Here is a 25801-nt window from a genome sequence, read left to right on the forward strand (position 1 = left end):
AAAGCATGAAATACTGTTTTAAGTGCTGGGATTATTGGCTTGGTTGTCATAAAGCAGGGGTAGTGGGTGATACTGGATGTAATTTCCACTGAACAGGGAAATGATAAGTTGGTGGTGGAGTCAATGCTTGACTTGATTTACCTTGATTTACCAGCACAGAACAATTTCTCCTTTCAGCCTCCCTCTGCTCCTTTCTTGGCTTCTAACATTCTCCTGGAGAGAGGATTGTCTTCAGCTGTAGTCTGTTCAGTGTCTTTAAATATTGATTCTTCTTCTTCCCGAATCAGGACACATGCTAACCTATTTCTTTCACTGACAAGTACAAACCTCCTTGTCTTCTGCTTCCATTCTCAGTGTGGGTAAAATGGTACTTCCATGTTTTGCAACTGGTTGAATAACCTTCTTACCTTTCCTTATTATAAGAGAGGAGTTTCTGATCTGTAGCCTTGTCCACCTCACTGGACAGTGATGTTAGTGAGAATTGTTTTCAGGCTTAGAGACTGTCACTCCGTTGTGTTAATTGGAGTGTAAAAACTTTCATTGCCAGGAACTTTCTGAGAAAATGCTAAAATAGCTGAGTGATCAAACCATCTCAGAGGAGGCAGGACTACATTTTGCCTACTGTAACATAGAGATACGCACTCCTGATAGACATGTGAATAGATTTTAAATTTTCTCTGCAGAGCAGCCCTCCTGTTACGTGACCCAGCTGTTTTTTCTAAGAGTTGATCAGAATTCCCTCCCACAAGACTAGAGGTGAAATCCTGGTTCCTCCAGAGGCAATGGACACTTTTACACTGTAAGCTCATTTTGTGCTGTGTAGAGCAGGAGGCTGCTGATGCCTTGAGGGTTTTTCCTCCAACTCCTCAAACTGCCACTTTTGTCCACTGTAAGTGAACTGGAAAACTGAGTTGGGAACAAGAACACACTTTTGACTGATTCTTTCATGTGTTTTACACAGCTCCCGAGTTAGCTGCATGCTTCATGCCTACAAATGTAATTTCAAGCCTTTTCAGCTTACCTGAGAATTCTAAAAATATTATCTGCTTTATTATATTACTCTAAGGTAGTTTCTAATGTATTTTGTGTGTGTACAAAAGAAATATTTTGTTGATGCTAAGAATACTTTGAACAGTCTGGAGTATCACTGCAGCAGTATCTTGAGCAAGTGACAGTAGATTCCCCTTCACTTAAATCTTTAGGCTTAAAATAAATGCTTTTCCAGAGTATGTGCTGTTCTCACTCACATGATGATCTTGAAGATCAATTGTGTCAAGTGTGTGAAGTCCATCGGCCTGTATTATGTTACAGTTCATAAGACAGGTCAATAAATGGATCCTTCCAGCCTCAAAATATGTCAAGGTGTTAGAACACACTTTGTTTTGTAACTTCAAGTGTGGTCCAAATGTCAAGAACATTTGCTAGTTTTGCTATTAGTTGTGCACCTCGGTGTATGTTTATTTATAGACTTTTCATCGGTACAATGTTGTAGTTCAATGGGAGCTTCTGCCTGGTTTTGTCTCCAGCTGCCCACTACACATTTGTATATAGGTGAAAACTTAAAAGTAGTAAAAAATTTCTGGATTATCAGTTTCATTTTTCCAGGAGGCTGAGGTTCTAGAGTAGCTAATATGTCTTCATTTCCCTTACAGCTGTTGTTAAATTGGATTAGAATTTAATTCGCAACTCTTGTGTTTTCTCCTTTCTCCTTTGGGACCAACCACATGGAAAATCATAAAATAAAATACCTTGCTTGCAGCAATGAAATAACTTTCAACAAAAAGGAAAGTATTGAAGCAACTTTACTAAGTGACTAGAATTGTTCAAATGAATTACAAATGATATCTAAATGAAATTTTAGAAGAGGCTGTCTAAACCTACTGAAAAAGAACATGTTTAGTGAAGCTCTACCTCTCAGAAGAGTAGAGCAGAGTACCACTCTAATCAAAGAACAATTAATTAATTCATTCTTCTACACGTCAAATGATTGACTAGAAAAGAAAATCCTCCATGAAGATGAATGGTATGAAAAGGAAAATACTAAGCAAGAATCTTTTTTTTTTTTTTTTTTGGTAACAAGCAGAAATTTGCAGAGAGAGAAACTCGGGTTTGCTCTAGAAAATAAACCACAAGTAAACAGGAAGTGGTGGCTGAGGGCTGGTTTATGGCACCCTTACTCCAAGAAAAATCTTACTCCATTAGCAGCACCATTAAATCCAGCAGTGCTACTTGTACAAAAAGCTCATTTTTGTTCTTTTGAGTTGTCACAATCTGACGCTACAGGGATATACTTTGTAAGACAGCGATGAAATGTTTTTCCATCGCTGCTCATCTGCACATTCATAATACATCAGAAATACCTTTTTTTTTTTTTTAGCTCTGTATCTATTCTTGGCTAGGAGGTTTTGAAACAGAATTCACACAACATCCTGCATCCCTGATGTTTTGTTCCTACCGCTCCCCAACTGTATCTGTCTGCACGTACCATTTCGTTATGTACATCTAAGCACTGACGTGGTCAAAAGGTTAATACGTTGCAGGGGAGGAGGAGTGGGTTCCCAAAAGGTTATGAGCCTCCCTAAGGACTTCACAGCAGCCATGATACCTATATTCCTTTTAGATGGTAATACCTGGCAACACGCTCGCATGCTTAAATTATTATATGTGCAATTTATATTCCCCTAGTTTGCTCTCAAAGCCTTGCTGTTCTGAAGCAATCTCCTGCTCAGTGACAGAAGATCCAGATCTCGCTGCTCAGCCTGTGAGTGTTTGGAAATGACCCTCTTTTTTTCAAAGGTGAGAAAACATTCTGATTCCTGCACCTTACAGTCTCTCCTGCAAGCTGCCCGTTTCTGACTCCCTTTTGCATTTCGTCTCTTTTACCACGAAAAATACAAAATCCTCTTAAACAATTTTCTTTCCCCCCCGACCCCAAACTTACCTTGCAGTATTTTGGTAGCATATTAGCTTGCACTGGACTTTCTTCCCTGGATGCTGGCATCAGAGTCCAAATGAGGTCATTAATCTAAAAGAGTGGAGTGGTCTCATGCCAGCCCCGGTTCCGGAGGGCGCCGCGCTCGGTCCTGTCCCCGTGAGCTCTGCAGCCTGTGCTGAGCCAGGCTCGGGGCTCCCACAGCAGGGCTGCTAATGGTCAGGAGTGCACAGCCTGAGCACTGCTGTGTCAGTAGCAGGAAGCTTTTACTGTGCCTGGGTTCCTGTCAGTGCTACTAATTCAATCACTTACATATGCAATAAATTCGCATGAAAAATTAACAAACACCTAACCAGCAGCAGAGCCCTCTGTTCAGTCTTTGTTTTTCCTAAAAAAAGCAACGTAGCTTTCCCTTAAAATGATTGGATTTAATGGTTCATTTCAGCATTTTGTGAAAAAAAAAATCTTTTATTCCTAAATAGCTTCTCGATATTAATCCATGACATTATTTTATTTAGCTTTTATTACTAATATCTTCCATCAGGTTCTCTTCTAATTACATCTGTATCATGCCTTGAACTAAAAGGGACTGAGTAGATGTCAGGGTGGGGTATAACTCAGCAGCTTGCAGTGATCTATTACACTCAAGATCTATTTGATTTGATTCTATTTTCCATCTCTAAGATCCACTACAGATAATTTTTGGTATCATTAGTAGTAATAGCTCTAAAGGCAGTGCAGCCTAAAGAGGAAAAAAGACCTCAGGACTCCTTTCTCCTCCTAAACAAGAATCCCTAGGGAATTGAGATCCTAGTATCACATCTTTCCCTATTACCTTTTTGAGAGATTGGTGATGCTCCCTGGAGAACTGGTCTGGGATTCTACAAGCAGTAGCCTACAGCTCATACAGTCTAACGACAAAGAAATGTGTTCAGAACTGACAATAACTTAAAGCAAAAGCTGCGGTCTTTAACAGCAGGTTCTGTTGAAACTGTCATTCCTAACACAGCTTGAGAAAGGAGGGTGAAGTAAATGTACACATCCTCTGCCCATGGGGCAGGCTGAGGTTTATACCAGCTGTTTAAGCAGCTGGTGACCACAGTGATATTCAGGATGCCTTTGGCATATTCCCTCCCCCATAGAAATGCTCCAGCACCTGCAGCCATGTGTGTCAACTGCCTGGGCCCTCTCACAGCTGCCTTTTGACACTCTAATAAACTGAAAATCACATGGGCAAGGATGTGCCCCATGTAATATAAAGGAATTAATCTTAAATTCCAGTGTCCACTAAAGTGCTTCCTCTGAATGTAGTCAGGGAGATTAAAGTAACTTAATTCTCTAGAAAATGCCTCTTTCTGAGGCCTTTAACTTTTTCATAAGACTTCCATCAGTCGTTGAGAAGGTTATCTCACTATGTTCTTCAAAGTTTCCAGTTGGTATGTGCGCTTGTGACCATGCTAAGATCCCTTCTTTGCTCTGTTTCTGGCAGTCTCCCCCTTTACGGCCTTAGAGTTATTCAAACCTGTTCTGCTGCTTTGCATGAACTCTTCTGCTTCATACCTTTTCACAACTCTGTATCTTGAGAAGCCACTTTGAGTATCTAGATCAGTACAGCAGTTGGTTGTTTTGCCATTGTTCAATACCAGTCTGCTCCTTGCCTTCTTAAAATTATCATATTATGTGTTATTAGACGTAGAAAGCCCCCCTGAAACCAAATCACCTTATTTTAGAAAAAATGCTAGGGGTAATGCATTGTAATTTTTTCTGCATTATATAAGAAAAATGGAGAAACCAGAATAAGTAAGTGTTGCTTTCACTGTAATCAACAGCAAATCCAGCAAGGTCAGCTTGTTCCTGAAGACTCTGCTGGTGTGGCCTAGTGCAGCAAACTGATTTTGTGGAAATCAAGAGTGGCCTCACAGTGCTTTTCCACTGGATCTATTTCTTTTGTTATGGATTTGGAGTACACAACAGTTATGAGGTAAAGCATTGAATGAATTGCATTACAGTTGATTAGCCAGACATAGATGGCATTAGACTGGGACACAGTGGTGCAAAAAAATCAGTTGTAGTTTCATAGAACCAATGGATAAAATCACAGTGTCCTATCTGCTAAAACACGTGTTCAACCAGCTCCACTCCTAAAACCCTGACCCCTTGCTTGGCTGCTGAGCCTGGCTCAGAATGGGATTTTCCTCCTCAGCCCCTGTGGCTGGGGCTCAGTTGTGCCATCCTGCATTGTGCTGTTACAGACACCCTGACTACACTTGGCTTCAGAGCTCCTCTGTTATTTTAGTTTTCCTTACCCATTCAGGATTCTCTGTGATACTCGTCTGCTTCTCTTCCCTCCCATGAAATATTGTTCTGTCCATGTCCTATCAGCAACATCCCAGGAGGAAGGGTTAAATTTACATGGCCAGGCTTCTATGTTTTGAAGAGACCCCTCAGGAATTTGGGATTGCATTATTGGTATGTATTTTCCAACTCCCCTACTAACTCAGTCATATGGAGGGTACTGAGTCCTGTACCATGCAGTCACACTCCAATTTCTGAGTGAAATCTGGCAAAAAGTTTGGACTCAAATATAAAAGTTATTTTTAAGATGATGTTTCATTTTTATAGGAATGAAATAGTGCCTTAGAAAATAAAAACAAAAGTGCTGTCCATAACTGTGTGGTATCTTTTAGCCTTCATGCTGCTATGGTTCTCTGCTGTTACTAAGTATTAATAGAAAAGTGACACAGAACAGAATTCTGTGGTGGATTTCCTCTGGAAACTACACTTCTCATATTTCAGAAATTATTTTTGCTGTCAATAAGCACAAATTCTAGGGACTGCACAGAACTAAAGCTGCAGAGAAACAAATAGTAACCAGATTGACTAAATAATTGCTTCTCCTCTTAGATAGTGAGAATCTGTAAACATAAATTATAGTAGAATTTAATGTCTGTAAAATTTATATTTTTCCTTTATTAAAATAATTTGAGAAGAAAAAAATCACAAGTGCAGTTGAACTTTTAAGCAGCAATTCTGGTTCCTTTTCAAGAAGTGTCAGCTATAAAGAATCAAAAAAAACCCAAAGACCACCACCAAAAAAAACTCCCATGAAAAGTTTAAAATTGTCTTTAACTAATGGAGTATTTTGTAAAATATTTGCAGTTCTTTGCTATATGTGTATTTAATTGTCAGCTGAAGTGGGAATGATAGTCATTGATGATCATCTCTATGGTTTCAAAATAAAATATACACTAGAACGTGTTATGTAAGTTTTTAACTTTAGATGAATGTAAATGTTTCTATTGTACCCCTTGCAGACTGCTGTCCAAAATAATGTGCAGTTGATAGCAACTACCTTCTTGTCTGAAATGCTAGATGGGATTTTAATTCTTAGAGCTGTTGTTTTAGCAAGAAAGACCAGAAAACAAAGACAGCCTGTTGGCAGTGGTATTTTGAAAGCATCATGCAGACACCATAGTTGGAAAATAATGATGGTTGTTTATTGTGTATTACTGTAAGCCAAGAATTCTATTTCCTTGTGCACATAGCTGTAAAAAAGCCACTAAAACCTTTATTAGTCCCGTGTTTTGTATTTGCAGATATGGCAACACTTTGTGCCTAGGTTTCAGCCAAACTGAGGTCTGATATTTGTGGTCTCTCTAGCCTGTGTCTATCGTGTCTGGTTGGCCACATCAGTAACATCTACTCCCTAGTTCTGCAAATGACACACAGGATGGAACGCGAGCATGTTTGTGTGCATGAAGGAATAGTAAATACTCGCTTGTAAATTGACATAAAATTGCTTTGCTTGGTGCTTAGCAAATACACAGAATCTATATGCAACAATCTGAATATACGATTTTTCTGTGATTATTAATGAGTCTGAGCCAATTATTTGGAGTTTTATTCCAATTTTTATTCTTGGTATTTGTCAGCGATTACTTGAGAAAAAGGCAGTGAAATTTGCTTTCTCTTTGGCAACTATAAAACACTTTGGAAATAAACATTTCTTTTTTTGTATAATGGCAAGAAAAAATACTTAATCCCCTGCTCAGTAAATCTAGTGATATGCTTTTGCATATCTTTGTCTAGCCAATATCCAGTGATGTCACCTATTTAGAAACTCTTTTGCTGGTGTGAGTCTTGAAATTCTGAGTAGCAGAGTGATGCTCAGTACACTACAGCACAGAACTGATAATGACCAAGAGCTGCAGGGCTCTAACGATATTATCAGATTGTGATGGAGTGTTCAGGGACATCTGTCTCCCTGATACACTGTGGGATGCAAATCACAGATATGAGATGGGACAGGAACTCCAGAAACCAGATCCTGAGGTACTTTTATGAGCCTGAATCAATCCAGAAATAATTTTCTGACTCAGTACAGAGACGGAGCACTGACTCTAAGATGTGCCTTTGTGATCCCTTCCAAAAGAACAAAAGTGAATTCAGCAGATTTTCCTGACTAGGACTGCAAATCAGAAAACTGAGTTCTCTTATTTAAGACCACATGCTCTAAATAATAACCAATGCATTTTGTTTCTGGAGCTCAGGAGAGAAAAGAGAGCTGGTGGTAGTATGGAAAAAGAGCTTAGTCTTGGCTCAGCCAACGTCAGGGAAAATAACCTCACTGGTTTCGATGTGTTTATATCCTCATGCACACAAAATTTGGTTATTATTGAAATACACTTAAGCTTCCTGTTACACAGTGTTGACACAGCTGGTGATTTCCAGCCCTCAGTGCCCACTTGCAGGAACATGAATACGAGATGGTGAAAGGCTTCAATGCCTCCAACAGAAACCATTGAGTTTAGCTGCATGGGGGAAATACATTTCCTCTGATTGTAAAGGTTTTAGATGAAGCAAAAACATGAGTTCAGCTGAGTGGGAGACTTGATAAGAAAGCTGGCAGAGAGAATATTCAAACTTTAGAGCTCAGCTCTACTCAAAATGATGTTTTGGACTTGGCAAAGTGGCACTAATTTGTCACTGCCTGTGTGGGTCCCTCAGCAGGAGGTTACTCAAGCTGTGAAGACAGTCAAGCCCCCCATAGCTGTAACAGGAAGGCTTTTGACTCCTTGAAGTTGAATATTTTGGTCTTTCTTAACTAGAGTCAGGGTGTGTTTCCGCTGAAGTCACAGAAATTAGAGAATGCAATTTCTGAGAGACTTCTGAAGACGACTTCAACGGGGTGACTGAGAGGGGACCTCGCTCATTTACAGAAATACCTAAAGGGAAGGGGTCAAGAAGATGGACCTGGCTCTTCTTGGTGGTACCAAACAACCAAACAGGAGGCAATGGGCAGAAACTGATGCACAGAAAGTGAACATGAGAAAGAACTTTCCTGTGCAGTGACTGTGCACTGGAACAGACTGCCCAGAGAGGATGTGGAGTGTCCCTCACTGGAGACACCCCAGAGCCACCTGGACACAATCCTGGTGGTTGTGCTCTGAGATGATCCTGCTGAGGCAGGGATGTTGGACCAGATGATCCCCTGGTTCACTCTCACCTGAACCATTCTGTGAAGACAAGGAAGGTGCTGTTCCTGAGTTACTGAGGTACAATCTTCTGCATGTCATAACCAAATCACAGGCAAGCATGTCATAACCAAATCTCCCAGCAACCGATTGTGTTTCATCTTTGAAGTAATTAATTTTTTTGCTTCCACTATTCCAGTTGGAAGGCTACTAAAAGTCTTGATTGCTCTAATGATCAGAAACTTTCTTCTAATATCCAACCTAAATTTATTCACAGCTGGTTAATATCCATTTGTTTCTGTGCCAGTTTTGTTCTTAGCTAATTTAGGTTTTTCCATATCTGGTGTTTATCTGCCTGATGCATTTACATGCTGTGATTATGGTCCTGCTGAGCTGTCATTCTGCTCAATGAAATAAGCCAAAATCTTTTGGTTTCTTCTTGTAAGATAGACTTTCTCTTCTCCTTGATCATCCTTCTTTGGACCTGTTTCCATGCCTCTCTTCTGTACAAGATTCTCAGCTGAAAATCTGCTATTGGCATTGTCAACTGGCACTGATATTTTCCTGACTATTCTGGAAAGAACTCTTCTAAAACTAGATCTGCATCTGTCTTTTTTATGGATGTATTTTATCGACAACTTACAGTCATTATGTATGTGCAAGTTGTTCTTCTCAGTAATTTCTAAATGATAGTCCATGGCTTAGGGTAGGCTTTTGTTATTGATGATCAGCACTATCCTGTAGTGTTAAATGAAATTATAATTTCATTGTTGAAGTACAGACAGGTCCCTCTGTACAGTGGCTGAAGCTCAGCAGTACTGAATGTTTCCCAATATTGATGATTTCCAGCACTGAGTAATCAACAAATACAGACACTGTCTTCCTGCTTCTGGTACGTTTATGGATGAAACATCAAAACCAACCCCTTCCAACAGTCATCCACAAAAATCTTCCCTATTAAACTTTCCTCAGTCTGACAGTTCTTCCTTTAGTGCTCTATTTTTTATTTCTCCATGAATGAGTTTCCTGCCTTCTTTACAGATTTACTGCTATTCTTTACTTTCTCCAGCTTCAATAATAATTTCTTTTGTAACACGGTAACAAATGCTTACCAAAGATCATACAGATCAAGTCAGTTATACCTCCCTGGCCTAAAACCCCAGTTTGATAAGAGAAAATGCTGTTGAGTTAGTCTGACATTATGTTTTCCTGATAAATTCAAATTGCCTTTTTTTTTTTATTTTATTTTATTTTTATTTGTGTGTGTGTGTGTCTGGGTTTGTTTAGTTTTCCTTCAAGTCTGTTCCCTAAAACTTTGAAGATTATAGATAGCCATATGGGTATCTGGGCTCTTAGTTGTCTTACCATTTTTCTCACCTTATCTTAAATCTGGTATATTTTCTGTTGTTCTGTTCACATTCAAAACTAGACTACAACACATTTTCTACCAAGTCTCCAATTTAATATAACGCATTTGTAATAGCTGAAGAATTCATGCTCTCTTAAACATTTTGGTTTTGCACCATAAATTAGGTTATCCATAATACAGATGCCACTTTGAGTATGTTTTGCTTCTCCTCCCTCTTTTTTATGAGATAACCAAAAAACTTCCAATGATTGTTTTTATATACTTTAATATATTTCTAAGATCTAAATAAGCTTTACTTTAGGCAACTTGTACTTTTTCCTTCTGCCTGTGAGGAACTATCTCCATTCCCTGGGTGTTCTCCACATTCTGTGTTAAGGCATAACTTCAACAATTTAATAATTGAAAATATTAGCTGTGATGCTTCTTAAATTTTTTTTACTCATTTTCTTTGGGTCCAGGTTCTTAATATAACCAATACCTTTGGTTTTCTATCTTTCCTGAGCAGCATGTAGTCCTTTTTTGTGAGTGCTACATGGATTATTGTCCTTTCACTATTTCCATATAATATCCAGCTGTCTTCTAATAATTATGATTTCTTTTGTTTGCACAGGTTCAGGCAATCCTATGCATCCCTTCCAGCTGTATGTAACTTGCCACATTGTGTACATTACCTGGATTGGGTAGAGAGGTAATAACAACAATATTTTCTTCTGTTCAGAACAAAACCAGCATTCACTCACTCAGTTTCCATACTTTTGCATTGTTTTCTCTGTTGTACATCCTAATTTCCCCCACTTCTTTTACCTAACATTGTTTCTTGTGTTCCTTTTAAAAAGCCTTCTTAAAATTGTCCTGGTTCTTAAAAGGACTATTAGACAACAAATAGCAAAAAATGTCATCTGCATCTCAAGCCTGCAACTGGAAAATTATATTCGTTGTTAAACTTCCATGAATGACAGCAGAAATAACCTGTCACTTTGATGAGACACATGTCAAGCTGTATTTTTTATTTCATTAATCATTTCTGTCACATTTCTGTCATTACTCCCATGACAATGGTGTCCAAGGCCATATTAAGGACTAAGTCCGTCTCCTACCTAACATAAATAATATAAATCCATTCTTTTGTTTAAGATATGAATTCCTTTTTTTTTCAGATTTTAAAAACTTCTGACAGATTATTAGCATATCAAAATGTGATGTTTACTCTCAGTTTTACACAGTACTCAGAAATACTAAAAAAAGCTTCTATTTATTATAGTCTTTGTTTATTCCTACATCAATATTAGCAAAATTGACCACAGGAAATTCTGTGAAGTTAAACTTTAATATTCAGCATTACTTATTGAGAACCATATTTCAATATTTCAGGGTAGGCTTAAACGGGCAAGTCTTTCCTCTCAACTGATTTTCAATTAACAGTGAATAAAGAGTTTCTGGACCTTTTATTGGTACACCTACTAGACAGTAAGTGCTGAATTTGAAAATGCATTTTGTGACATCTTTCCTGCCCCTATCCAGGAAATGCTGTATTCACTTGACACTGTAGCTTTGGAACCCAACTGCTGACATTGGGAAGACAGAAATTAATGTGAAAAAGGCTTAGAAGCAAATTAATCTGTTTTTTACAGTGTAATTTCAGATCAGATTCACTGATAAAAAGGTTAAGACAGCTGGCTCTAATGTTGGTGAGGCAAATTTAAAAGTTTGTTTCCTCAGCTTTTGAAAGTGATTGAAGTCTATAAAGCCAAATGATTGATAGTAAATGCATGTCAAAATAATTCTGAAGGTCTCATTTTTAAGTATCAGTGGACAAGAGCATCTGAATTTCTTTTATGTATTTCGTAACAGCAAACAAAGTCATAACGTAATCAAGAAATGTAATTTGTCTGAATTCATTGCACAGTATTTTCCTTATTACGCATCCTTTAGGTGTTGTTCTAAATGCGTATTTTATTGAAAAATGCTATCCAAAAGTGTTGGTAAGTTGTATTTAACATCCATATTGGGATAAGAGGTGTAGAAAGGAAATGATATGAAATGAACATGTTACCTTAAGACATGTTCTAGGACAAGTGAACATGAAGCAGTAGAGTGTTCCACATTCTACAGAGAAACTCACAAATATTTTAGCGTGGCTCTTTTCCTCTAGGGATTGCCAAGACAGAGAAGCATGTGAGAAAGGTGAGTTTATGGGCACAGGTCTACCCTGAAAAATGTTATAGACAAAACTCAGCCTTTTCTTTTTCAGGCTTCTTCCTTTCTTGTGGTAGTTCCGTATTGCTTCCTAATTCTCATACAGTTTGTCAAGAGGGAGCTCTGCTGGAGACCAAGTTTTCCACCATCAGTTCCCCTCCTTCTGCTGCTGGCAGTGAGCAGAACTTGGCTGTGGAACACTTTTGTTTTGTGACCCAAGTGCTGCTGAGAGGGACTCAGCCCCACTCCACACAGGCTGGAAAACACAGACCAAATGGCAGGAGGCAAAACACTTCATGAAATCCTTCCAACTCGAGCAAGGAGGAGAAAATCAACAAACAGGACAGTGAAAGGAGCAACACTGGCAAATCTGAGAGGTGCAACAGGCAGTGGAGAAGAAGAAGAAGAAAACTTACACTGTCTTGATGCTTACATCTACTGTGCCAACCTACAGGAGTTTGGTACAATATGTGGTTTTGAGAGGAGCTGCAGTAATGCTGATACATGACTAATTGTGCAAACTTTGGGAAAATCACATTCACGGGCTAACACTAAACTTGATTTGTGATTTGGGTTGTGATTTGTATTTCTGAGCATGGGTAAACTGATGAGACGTGGATTATTTTTTTTTCCCCATTGCGTATAATGAGTTTCAGTTACTTGATATTTTAGAATTTACTTTATTTATATGCAAATAAACCATTGGAAGTAAAGCTCATGTAGCAGTGACTCAGAACTTCAAAAGCCTGAGAGCAGAGCAATGAAATATTAGACTGTTTATAATAATTCCAACCTGGCAGAAAAATTTGCTGAATTTGGTCTTTATGATCCTTAGGCATTTTTATTAGAAATATTACCAGATAATGATGAACATCTACAGGTACCAAAGGCCACCCCCTAGTTTACATGCCATGACACTGATTTGGAAGACAAGTGTTTCTCTCAGTTTTGCAGAATCACCTATTTCTGAAACAGACTAAAAAATTAGATTTTGTGAAACAAACAACTAGCATGTATTTGGAGTGCTGGGTAGATTCATTCTAAGTACTATTTCAATTTCTATGCTTTTACCTTTTTCATTTTCAACATTTGCAAAAAGAGTAGCAAATTAAGCTGGATAGATGATTTTAAACAGACCTGGTTTGTGCATCAATGCCCTTTTTTAAAAGCTTGCTTAGAAACAAGATTATTAAAAATTACGAAATATTTTACAGCTGAGTTATGAGACTGCATTTCCTAAAGTCTAAATATCTGTATGAATTATTTTTTCCATCCTTTCAAGCCCCTTGTTCTATTTGGGCAATTCATCCTAGTACAGCTGGTGGACTTTATCCCAACTCTTTATCCTCCTCCTTTGCACAGTAAGTTGTGACAATAGTGGTAGATTAAAAAAAACAAGTACAGCATGGTTCTTGAGTAAACAGTGCCTCTGGTGAAAGTTATATACTGGGTTTAGACTAACATTTATATTAATATATGACAGGGACTACGCTAGGCACTGCTATTTTTCTGTTTTGAATGAATTTAATTCCAGAATAGAGGGGTGGATCCTTAGTTAGCAAAAGTTCTTCCTAATTTACACCCAGTAAAAATACAGCATGAGCCAAGAATTTCTGAGCCTTTGCAAGATTTTCTACTAGGCTCTTGTAAAACTGCTCAACAGCTCAAGGAACACTTCTCCCTACCAACATTGCAAATGCTCACAACTTTTACAGTTTCAGTCTCTGCCTTCGCCAAATGTAATTTATCATCTTCTTTCTTTGAATGAACTTCATTCGGTGAAAGTGAGTGCACTAGTTCTACATTTTTTCAATTTACAAGCAGTTCATAATCTGCTGTTCAAAACTTAGTAGAGCTGCTACTGAAACACTGGAAAATATCAAGGCAAAATGGAAAACATGCCACAATAACGACTGCCCTATTATTGTCAGTACTTTTAGAAAAGAGTTGTAATAATAAGATATTATCAGTTTATCATAATGCAATTTTACTTAGCCTAGGAATTATAGTTTATGGACACCACTAGAGATCAGTTAGGATTCCAGCCATGTGCCCAGATTTTTAAAATTTTGTCGCTTAAAGTTATTAATTTTATGTTGGTATTAACAGCTAAGCGGAGATTCAATTTAGCATTGAATTCAATTTTGTGTGCATATTCTTCGTGGGCCATTTTATTAATGTAAAAATGCACATTACTTTTTTTTCTATCCATAACTGTTTAATGGTTTGGGGTTTATTTATTTTAGGTAGCAGTGTAACCAACACTATTACAGTATTTTTAATAGGTTTCCAAGTAAACCAAAATGGGATTTGCTGTTGCAGTTAATATTCACACTGTTCTGCTTCCCTTTCCTCAGTGAGTTAGCTGTGTCTTAAATGTTGAGAAATCAGTGCAAAAATGCCTTTTATAAAATATTCAGCAAGGCTTTTCAGGCCCACTAAAACGTGTGAAGCCCTTGAGGTTCCATCTTGCAAGAATTTTCATGTACTAATATTATTTTTTTTTGTAGACAACGATCATACAGGTGTGTGTTCGACAACCAAAACTGTAATGAAATGTGAATCATTAATATGGATCATTTCACGTAAATAGGGAATGCCAATGGTACAATCCTAAATATCACAACGCAAGAATTAAGGGCATGAAGTTGATTGCCCATGCAATTAAAAGTTTAGGAGACAAGCTATCTGATCTGGAACTTTGCCAAGGCATCGTGACTAACAAGCCTGCTCCTGCAAAAAAGTGCCAGAGGAACTCTGATAGCCCTGTGTGGTCAAGATTTCTGCTTTGTCTAAATTAAGCCATCTCGAAACACAACACTGCCATATATAAAATCCCATGCCAACATTTGGCAAAGCACTTCTTCTGCTCAAGCATTTGTGCTGGGGAAGGCTGACTAAATACAGCATCAGGGCAAACAGTTTTGAAAGCATTTATTTTGAATTTCATAGGAAGCCAAATGCTCTGCAAATCCCATTCTGTGACTGAAATTTGCCCCCTGTTCATTTATAGAACTTTCATAAAAGTCAACAGGAAGACTGGTACCAGGTCTATAATATACTGTAAAAACTTTAAAACATCTTATAGCTGGTTGTTAAAATGACAGCAATTTTAGAGTAGTGATTGGGGGTTGAACTCAGCTTATGTTCTGCTTCCATCTGGTCTGCTACTGCTTTGCTGGGGATGGAAAACAGCACACACATTTTATCACATATTATTGCACATATTATCCTAAGAGACAAATACTCTCTTTTCACCTGTACAATTTAGCACTTAGACTTGGCTCTTCTGCCTTATCTGTGAATCCCAGGGTGTGCTCCTGCATCCATCAGGTCCTGTCCTCTCAGAGCCTACATCTACTGAATTAAATAGGAGTTCTTACATAACTGAGGTTGTGGATTTGTGGACTAACAGCCTGTGCATCCCATCTGAAGTTCTCTTTCTCATGCAGCAGCCTCAGTGCTTAAGCTCACCAGGATGGTGAAATAGCCTTCAAAGAGCTCTCATGGCACTGCACTTCTCTGGTTGTGGTGCTGGCCCTGTGGAAGGCCACTTCACCTCTCTCCACCTGAAAGCATGTGGTGCACAAGTGATCACAAAAGCAAATTCTACACAAAGACACCTGGAAATGTGAAGGCAGGACATACCTTCATTTTAGATGTTTTAAACTGCCTTTGGAATTGTAGCTTAGGACCTCTCTAGTATCTCTGCGTTGTGAGGCTTCACTTAGAAACAAGTAAGAAGAAAATCTAAACCTAGGTCTTTGGAATAAACAAAGTGATTTTCTGGCTTTTGGGGAAAAAAAAAAAAAACCAACAAAACCCAACCAAACAACAAACCAAATCTGTACTATAAACAAAGCATTAAGAAGAGATACACACATTATGGCCTGATGTGGTAAAGTACTTTCAGTGCTGGATTTCAGCAGAGCTTAAATGCAAAGTATATTTCATCTACACCTGCAAAATTTGCTGAGCTTAGTGAGAAATCTCCCACTGAAGCTGATAATGATTGATGCCTCTCCAAGATAGGTAAATTCCCAATCTCTGTAATTATGCTTATTACCTTGTTACTTTTGTTAAGGTTCTCCCCTTTTAGTGTATTACAAGAATTAGGTGAGTTACAGCAGGTTATTGGTGAAACACGCTCTGCAAACATCTTTTAAAAATAAGTGGACAATGGAAATAATTCTGCAGATTCTACTTTTATATCTGAGAACAGAACAGTAGGAAAAACGGAAATGATTACTGAAATTCTAAAATCAGATCCTACATTTGATCCCGATAACTTTGCAAGAGCTATTGCTTTAAAGAGTGTAGGATCAGGCAGTTTATATTGGCTCATCATTTTGGATTTGGATGTATCCAGGTAGTGTAGTTTACCCAGCTAAACACCCCACCTTCTCTTCAAGAAGAGTAAGTTCCATTAAGGGCTCAGTGCTCGAAAAATGAGATCATTTTTGCTTTGGAGTCCAGGGTGCTGATTTATGTGTCTAACTTGTTGGTTTGGTTTATGGTTCACCTTATTGTAGATTAACAGGTAATTGCAAATAGTTCTCCCTAAATTAGTAAAACTCTTAGAAGAAGTCCTGGATACTAGGAAAGGACCTATAATGTTTAAAAGGTGCTGACATTTTTCTTAGCATGAGGTTTGATAATGTATTTGAATGGTAACTCAGCTTATGTTCCAACAGGGTTTAATCAACATTACAGTAGATCATTTCATTGCAAAGACATTAGCTTCTTATTGTCTTTGCCTGACTCACTTAAAGGCTCTAATTAAGGATATACTAAACATGAAAATCTCTCCTAAGGCTTTAGGCTTTGTAGATGTTATCCGAAGCTCATTAATGCTTCCTGTTAGGACAAAAATATATTCAAAGTTTGGATGATGAACTGAGGTGGGCTAATGTTTTTAAAAATGACAAGTGTACTCAATAGGAATAGTATTTTTACTTCAGCGAGCCTTTTAAGAGAATTCGGTTGGAATTTAATTATATCTGAGCTAGAAAAAGAAAAGTATTTTGAAAGAAAAAAAATAAACTACACCAGTCACAACGTATTTGCATGTTTTGACCTTATTCCCTATTGCAAGTCTGATTTCAATCTTTTAATGATGCAGAAAATTTACAATGCTGTGAGACACCTCAAGATTCCATTAGATTTCCTTTCATAAAGTACTGTACGTCTGTTGAAATCCTGCAAGATGTAACTCACAGCAAAGAACTTCTGCTTTCTTAAAGACGTAAAAACCTATCTGGCAAAGTCCCACCCAGCAGCATTATTTACAGGACTGGTTCTGTGTTTTAACCTTATTATCAGAAATGAACAGTAACGCGCCCACTCCCTCCATTGATTACAGCTCTCCTGAAAACCTGTTTGCTCTCCTACCACACGCAGTATGATGGCACATTATTGACCACTGCTGCGACCAGATAACACAAACGTGAAGGAGTAACCGGGATCACTCAGCTCTGGAAGGCAGTGCTGAATCAGAAAACTCTCTGAACTCGTCTGTATGATGCTGGGCACTGCCTGCTGCCCCCCAAGACCATTTCAGTATTTCAGTGGGTGTTTAAAGGCTGCCACACCAAACAGAAGTGGTCAGCTCGCACCTGCTGCGGCTCCTCTCTGAACAGCCTCGGTGCTAACACCAGCACACACCGGGCTGGGGCCACTGTGCCTGATAAAAGCATCTGATCCTTCCTGGCACCGAACACCAAGCCAGATTCATCCAAAGCAAAGGAATGAATCTGGAAGACCAATGTAAACCTTTACTCCACTTTGATACTTCCTCCTTCAAAACAGACTTGGCTTTCCGAGGAAGAGCCGTGTGAAGGAGAGCGGGAGTCAAGGTTAAAGCCATCAGGTCCAAGGCAGTAAATGTTTTTAGCAGCGAGGGGTGTATTCTGCCAAGGCAAGATCACTAGGATCATGAGACAAGATTTCTGCCTCAAATCTTCAAGTCTCTTCGCCATGTGTTTGAATTCATTCTACAAAGTCATTCCCTGGCTTAGCAAAATCAATCCTCATCCCGTGTCGGGAGGGAAGAATAGAAATCCATCACCTTTAAACACAGCACACTGAGCAAAATCGACAGTTTGAGTGTGGCGTGAAACCTCTGCAGATTTTGCAAAGCAAGTGCTCTGTCTTTTCCCTTATTGTTTGCCCTTCACTTGACATACAGGAAGAGATGCATCAAGAGGATGGCAGGAGACATGTGTCACTTTAAAGCATGCCATAATAATGTTTGCCCTGGAATACTCCCTTGAATCTGTTTGAACAAGCAGGCGTCATACATGGAAAAACACACAGAGAACTTCACCTAGTTACAAAGTTGTCAGAAGCCCTTTGCCATCCTCCCCGACCCTGAGCAGCGCCAGCCCCAGACACGCCGCTCCCCTTCGGCCCCGCGGCGGAGTGCCGCGGCCACACCGCACCAGGTCACTTGTTGCACACCGTGTCGGGGTGGCATCTCCCCTCCGCTCGACCCACCGAAACTTCCCGGAGCCGCGTTGGAGCGGAGCCCGTGTGCCGCCGGCGGCCGCTTACCTGCATGTGTCCCTGGTACATGGTGCCCCGGCCGCTCGGCTGCCCCTCAGGCCGGCACGGCGGCTCTGCGCTGCGCCGGGGACACTCCTCCCGGCCGCTCGGCTACAAGAAAGAAAGAAAAAAAAAAAAAAAAAAAAAAAAAAAAAAGGAAGGAAGGAAAAAAAAAAAAAAAAGAAAAGGAAAAAAAAAAAAAAGCCTAACCCTGAACGAGCTATTTTTTGCTAAAGCTCCGCTTGTCCTGGCAGCTGCTGTAGTGGTTTCAGGCTCCCAGAGCTGTTTGCCGCCCTCCCCTCGGCTCGCTGCTCCGTTTCCCCGTGCCAGGCGGTGCTGGCGCTGCCAGGAGCCGCTGCCGGGCGCTGGGCAGGCGGCGGCCCCGGGCAGCGCTGCGGGGCGGCCGGGCGGGGAGAGCCGCGGGGCGGAGCGGAGCGGGGCCGCCGCTGCTGCCGGGCCTCGTCCCGCTGCAGCCGCCCCGGCCTGCCGGCCCCGGCCCCGGCCGCCCTCCCCCGCCTCCCGCCGGCAGCCCCGGCCTCTTTCCCGCCCCCTTTCCCTCCTCCTCCTCCCTTCTCTCCTCCCTCCTTCCCTCCCTCCTTCCCTCCGCAGGGGGAGCGCGCAGCATCCAGGGAACGCGCGGAGCCCCGCGGTTCCCGGGCGGAGCCGGCGGCGGTCCCGCTGCCCCGGCCCCAGCGCCCCGCCAGGGCCGGCGGCTCCCACCGCCGACATTAAAAGAAAAATAACAAAAACAAACAAAAAAACCCCCCCAAAACAATACGAAAAAAATGCCCTACTAAACATAAGGGCAAAAATGGGAGCGTCCCGGAGGCAGGACTCGGCAGAAGCTGGCTGTGGCCCGCGGAGGCTCCGCGGGTTTGGCCGGCGTGGGAGCGGCTCGGCGATCCCGGGAACGGGGCTGCTGCGGGGCGGGAGCGGCAGCGCCGCGGTCCCGCCGCAATTCCCGGGATTCTGCGAAAGGACCGCGCCGGGCCCTACCTTGTGCTCTGCGTATGAAGAGCGAACGTGATCTCTTGTGATTCCCAGAAAATATCAGGAGACTCTTGTTCTGGCTTGGTAGTATCGCTTAGTGGCGTTTTTCTACCCTTGCCAAAGACATTAATATAGGCAAGAATCTGGCGCTGGCCCGTACGTGCAAGATTCTGACCTTGCAAGCTGGCACAACGGGCCTGGCTAAATCCTGCAGGACACACCTGCATCGTCTTGGATCCAGCTTTTCTCTCTACTTCGCCACCTCAAACCTGAAACTCCCAATCTGCTAAAAGGAGCAGCTGCTTCAATTTCATCGTAAATTTCTGTCCTACCCAGTGTTTCTATATTCAGTAGCACAGAAAACCTCTAGCGCCTGGAATTTGCTAGATTGTGTAATTTCTTGGCTCCGAGCTCTCAAGTTTCACTATTAAACTGCACAAAACTTTATGATGCTTTTGATAGACCAGAGCAATCCAACCTTAAGCATGCCTCTGTACTAGAGCAATGCAAAATAGATTTCTTATTCCTGAAACCAGCACATTTGTATCATCACGGCTCTCATTTCAGCTGACTAAAAAAGCCTTTTTGAAGTGTTCCCATTCAGCTAAAAAAAATGGGTTTTTTCAGAACATGAGTTCGTAAAGTCTTCAGTGATGGCATAAGCAAAATCTATCCAATTATTTTTTTCACTTAGGCTTAAGAGCTTTATCTTTTAGATAGATAGCAAACATGACAGTTCTCTTACATCCAGTGAATACATATCCAGCTCACTGAGATTTTCAGAGCAGCCGAGGAGTTTAGCCATGTATTGGTGATAAAAGGAAATAAGGAATGAATATTTTTTGTCTAAATCCCTTAAGCCGCTTTGAAAATCTCAATTAAGAGCTGATGAGCTTAAAATACATCTTTGGGATTGTCCATATATGTTAGACATGTATCACTGTAAAACTTCGCAAAGGGTGACTGCACTTAGGGGAAAAGATCAGACTTGAATGACCATGGTTTCACTTAAAATACAAAATATAGGCAACAGATTTTTCAGATGTAAATATGTGGTTGGCTTTGTGATCAATGTATAAATTTAGATCTAGGGGGAAAAATACCAAGTCCTATTTACACTTGGAGCCCTGATGTCTTTGCTGTTTGTTGAGATTTATTGGACTGTTTAGCTTTTAGTAATCTTGGAGGTGCAATTTTTCACTCTGACTACAGTAGACCCAGAGTGTCCATTCCTGTGTCACTGTGCAGGTTTTCTGTAGTAGCTGAATGTTTCTAAGGCACTTGAAAATATCTTTTTCTTACTTTTTTTTTATTGTTATCGTTGTTTTAAGTCTGAGGCTCTTGTATTTTTCTCAGGGGGAAAACTGGTGGAAATTTGTCAATGCCAGTGTGTAGCAACATCCACTTTTTCTAAATCTAAGTATATGCATCGTGATTTAAATTTTTCCTACAGGGTATGAAAATCACACTTATAGTAGAAGAGTTGTTAATTCAGCAATGCTTATTCATGCTGTGTTAATTGTGAGTGGGGGGACAGACACTGGCAGAATTTGTCAAGGTCCAAACGCTAGAGATTAACAGTGTAGTGTGTTAGAGGCATTTTTCCTAATGCATCTGAAGCAGGTGCATTCGTTGCACAATTTGTTGATGCAGTGGCATGCTGATGTCACATTTTGGCAGGATTTGAGCGAGACAGTAAAGCCAGATAGATCCAGCTTTTGCCTTTTCCCTTAGCAGGGGCTAAATCGCTTGTCCCTGGTCAGGGAGAAAGCTGGCAGAGCAGCAGTCTGTGCAGAGCAGAGATGGAGAGAGATGTTTGCAGGGACACAGGGGCTGGCAGGAGATCCTGCTTGAGGAGCTGTTCTCCAAATGTGGTTCAGCCCAAGCCACGCTCACAAGTGCTCTGCTTCCACAGGTGTAAATTCTGCCTTTGCTCTCGCTCTTCACAAGAAGCAGCTTCAGCGAGATTGTTTCTCTCTCCATCTAGTTCTAATCTGGAATCAGTATATGATCTTTATTGCTCAGTTATACTGCAATTTAAAAAATCCAGTGCTGGCTGGCACAGAAAGCATTAATGTGTAATTCTGCACCGTATATATAAAGGCAAGTTCTTTACAGCTTAGAAACAGGTGAGTGCCAGGATCCATGATCTTCTCCGACTCTGTTTGTGAATGTGAAAATCTATTTTGTTACAGGGCATGGATAAATCACACAAAGTTCACTTGCTTAAAATGCTTTGAAAACATTTTTCTTTTGTGGTCCTTTTTGGTCTGTCTCTGTGGTTGCATTAATATTTGAACCAGTGATGTCTGTGTGCTATGATCTCTCTAAGCTTTGTTGTTTGTTATGGCAAAAATGGAAAAAAAATCACGGTAGAAAATTTGAAAGTCATAATGTTTGTTAAGAAAAAGAAAAGTCACCATATGGCTCAACAGATTTTAATTAATATTAAATTGCCAGGGGAAATTTGAAGGAAGTCAAATAAAAATCCTTTATTTTACAAATAAATGTTCAGATTTTGTTTTTAAATACATTGCTGGGGCAATTTGGGCTATTGGGAAGCCTGAAGACAGTAATGGGAGTGCAGGGACTTTCTCAGAAATACAAAGTGCACAAGATGATTTTGCAGAAGCTGGCAGCTACCTAGTTACTGTCAAAACCCTGACACTTAACTACCCCTGAGAGGTGGTAGATACTTCATTCCTTTAAACATCCCTGATATTGCTGTCATCCTGTAAACTTTAAAAAACACTCTTAAATTGCTGGCTGTGAAACTGCACATTTATATAGATTCCAAGTCAACCACACTTATTCTGACACTCTTCATTAACGCAGTGGTTGGAATGGTGGGGTCTGTGATTTCCATGCCCAGAAACCACATGGCAAAGGAAAGTCATGGCTTTTATCAGGAAAATCTTGCACTGATAAACAGGCCTGCACACTCCATGTAGAAAAGTGAAAATATCCTCAGTGTGTTGTGTGAAATGAAGTGCTCAATGGAAGAGTTTTAAGTCCAAATCGGGGGGGATGAGTTTGTAGCATTGGAGATTTGGGGGCCACTTTGGGGAACTTGTGCCTCTGAAACCCAGCAGGTTTCTGTATCCGTCACTCAAGGGTGCTGGTCACATCTCTCTGAATCCCTGGGTGTTTCTCATGTATGACAACAGACTGTGTTGCCAGCATCCAACAATAGCACATTTGGTCATAAAGACACAGATTTGCTGCTTTGTTCAATAATAGATTAATGTTTTGGTGCATATATGTTGTATAAAACACCAGTCTATTAGCTCATGTAACCATGGAGATAAGTGATCTGCGTACATGGAAACTCTTTGGGTTCATTTATGCCTGGTGCCTATATTTTATTGAGAAATAGATCTTTACAAACATTATCATTAATAAATATTTTTGTTAATGCTATTTTCTGCTGAGAAAATTGGCCTAATTTGTGAAAACATGGAGCTGATTAAAAATTAACCACTGAAAATAACCCGACTTATTCTTAGACTGAAGTGAGGTTGCAAAAAACTGTCAATATTAATATATTAATAGTGTTAAACTTTATCAATAACATACAGTTAGGATTTGTAATATTGTTAGTTCTGACAGATTTTAACTACACTTTATACTTTTTCTAGTGTTTCTAGTTTTTCTAAACTTTCTAGTTTTCTAGTGGCAGTTGTAAGGCATGAAAGGTACAACCACACATTAGTGAAAGTGCTAATTATATTATGTGTACTTACACATTCTTTTCCTATGCTAATGTGTTTATATATGTTTAGGGAATACATATAAAGAAGGTTTTTGAGATTCTTTACATTCTTTAATGAAAAATAAATTTGAACAAGACACAATCCAAAATTAATTTTAAAAAGCTGGAAGTTTTGCTAATGATGCATATACAAGGTTTAATTAGAAAGACTCAATGAAGAAACCACCAGCCACAGTAACAAATGGCAATTAGATTGTAGGTAATGTGGGTAGAATACTAACAGTATAATTCTTCATTATGTTGGAGTCACACCAGTTTTATTCACCTGTAGCTCTGTATCTGTTAGTAAATACCAGCCTACAACTTGTCAGCAGAATGAAGAATAATCTCACATTATTACGAATTGTAACCAGTATAATTACAAACTCCCAGTCCTGTTCCAGTTGGAGTTTCTGTTGCTGTGGCCCTGTTGGGTGTGTGGCATGTCCCTTGTTGCCCCAATTTGATGTGCAGGATAAATGCTGTGAGTGGCACTGGGGGAGCAGCCCAGCTCTGTCCTGGCCAGCTCTTGGAGCAAGGCTACTCCTTCACAGAATCACAGAATATTTCCAGTTGGAAGGGACCTCTGGAGGTTACTCAGTCCAACCCCTGCCAAGGCAGGGTCACCCAAAGCAGGTGACACAAGAACAGGTCCGGGTGGGTTTGGGATGTCTCCAAAGAGGAAGATTCAGTGTCCTGCCTGTGCAGCCCAGCCCAGTGCTCTGCACCCTCAGTGTGAAGTTCTTCCTCATGTGAAGGTGGAAGTTCTTGTGGTTTAGTTTATACTTTGTCTTTGCTCTCCTGCCCATATCTGAAACAAGTGCTGTGGAGAAATTGTGACTTCCTCGGGGAGGGCGAGCTCTGAGTGGGTTTGCACTGGGCTCACCTTTCCCACTTGCAATGAGCTCAGCAGGAGCTGGTGCTGCGATGTGCAGCCACTGAGAGAGGATACAAACCATGGTCAGAGAGTAACACATCATCCACATCAAATTATCAAATCATAAGAACAGGAAATTACCTCCCAGTAGGTCTGTCCTGCCTTTACCCCGTGTGGTTGTGTTTCTTAGCACCATAGTTACTGTTGTTTATCCAGCCACACAGTCAGGGCTTTTTGGTTTTTTGTGTGTGCACAGAAGGTTTTATTTGTTTGCAGAGGAGCTGGTTTGGATGTTTAGTGACACTGTTCTCTACACAAAAATGCCTCACACAGGAAGGATCATCTGCCAGTGTAGACTAAGAAAAGAGGAGAAGGCATGTCTTTCCACTCTCACAGGCCCCTGATTGCAGGTCCCAGGAAAGGTACATGTCAGTGGCCAAATGGCCATTGCTCTGAAGCTTTCCTGAGTTTGGATCCCGGTGTGTGTCTGCTGAAATCAACACAAGTCTTTCACTGGCTCCGTTGAAACAGAGTGCATCCACACAAGTGCTGCAGACCTGTAACCCGACCATTCCTCGTTTATGAAGTAGGAAAAGGTTTCATGGAAGATTTAGAACCTCCCTCCAGGGGGATTTAGATCCCTCCAGGGATGCCCTGGTCCTGCAGTTGCTGTGGTGGCAGTGTAGCACAAATGTATTGAAAGTCTTAAAATGTGGAAAGCTCACAACCCCACAGATAATCAGCTCCAATTCTTAAATATCCTAATATTTGAATTTTTATTGTTGACCTTATTTAAACATGCATTGATGAAGTTTATGCCCTTTGTTCTATTAGCTTTGGACAAAATTCATATGAAGAATTACATATATTCCATTTTCTTTTGTAGCTACTCTGTACACATTTGAAGAAAATTATTGCATCTTCCTGTAATTTTCTCTTTTCTAAATGAGTAAACAACGCCAGATCTTTAAACCTTGTCACAGTTGGGTTTTCTAGATCTTGATCATCTTTTTTATTACTTCTCTTAGACTGGTTTACTTTAGTAGTGACCTAAACTGGACAAGTACCAGAATAAATTCACCATTTGTGTTACATGCAGTATTTCTGCTTCTACATCTCTGTGTGGTATTACAACACCAGGATACTGTTGAGTAGTGTTATACCTGTGATCTTGTTACCTCAGATGATACTACTGAATCATTTTCTTAGCCACTGTGGTTTTTGATTAGTCCTACCTAACTTTAGAATTTTGGTGCTGTACTTAACCACATTTGCTGCTTCTTCAAAACCATTTCTCCCCTTTATCTAGATGTTTTTAAATTTTGAGGGCATCCTTATCTTATTCTCTTCAGCTATTTCTAGATTTATATTCCCTGCGAATTTAACTAATAAGGCTTCTATTCTTTTAGCCAAATCATTAATCAAAATACTGAATTACATGCTGGAATGCCACTCAGGAAAGCTCTCTAGTTTGACAGTGAATCATCAGTAACTCTTTTCTGAGTAAAGCTAAGCAATCATGTAAGTGGGATTTTTCTAGACTATGTTTCCCCCCAGTTCTTTATGACGAGATTGTAAAGTTCTTATTAAATAAACCTACAGCATTTTGCCTGCCTGTAATTCCTGTGGCAGTGCTGTACAGGAAACCAGTCTGCAATGCTGATTACTC

At 40.2% G+C, this 25801-nt stretch overlaps 1 protein-coding gene across 1 annotated transcript in view; it reads right to left on the minus strand.

Annotated features, from left to right (window-relative positions):
- The window catches only part of PEX5L (peroxisomal biogenesis factor 5 like), a 106557-nt gene extending 87973 nt beyond the window's left edge, over positions 1 to 18584 (minus strand). Inside the window, exon 1 of the mRNA XM_066325790.1 lies at positions 18524 to 18584. Within this exon, the coding sequence (XP_066181887.1) occupies positions 18524 to 18544 (21 nt within the window). The 5' untranslated portion in view covers positions 18545 to 18584. The remainder of the gene's footprint in view (positions 1 to 18523) is intronic.
- Positions 18585 to 25801: the final 7217 nt, after the last annotated feature.

Source organism: Sylvia atricapilla, chromosome 10 (genome assembly GCF_009819655.1).
Source record: "Sylvia atricapilla isolate bSylAtr1 chromosome 10, bSylAtr1.pri, whole genome shotgun sequence".
NCBI classification, from domain to species: Eukaryota; Metazoa; Chordata; class Aves; order Passeriformes; family Sylviidae; genus Sylvia; species Sylvia atricapilla.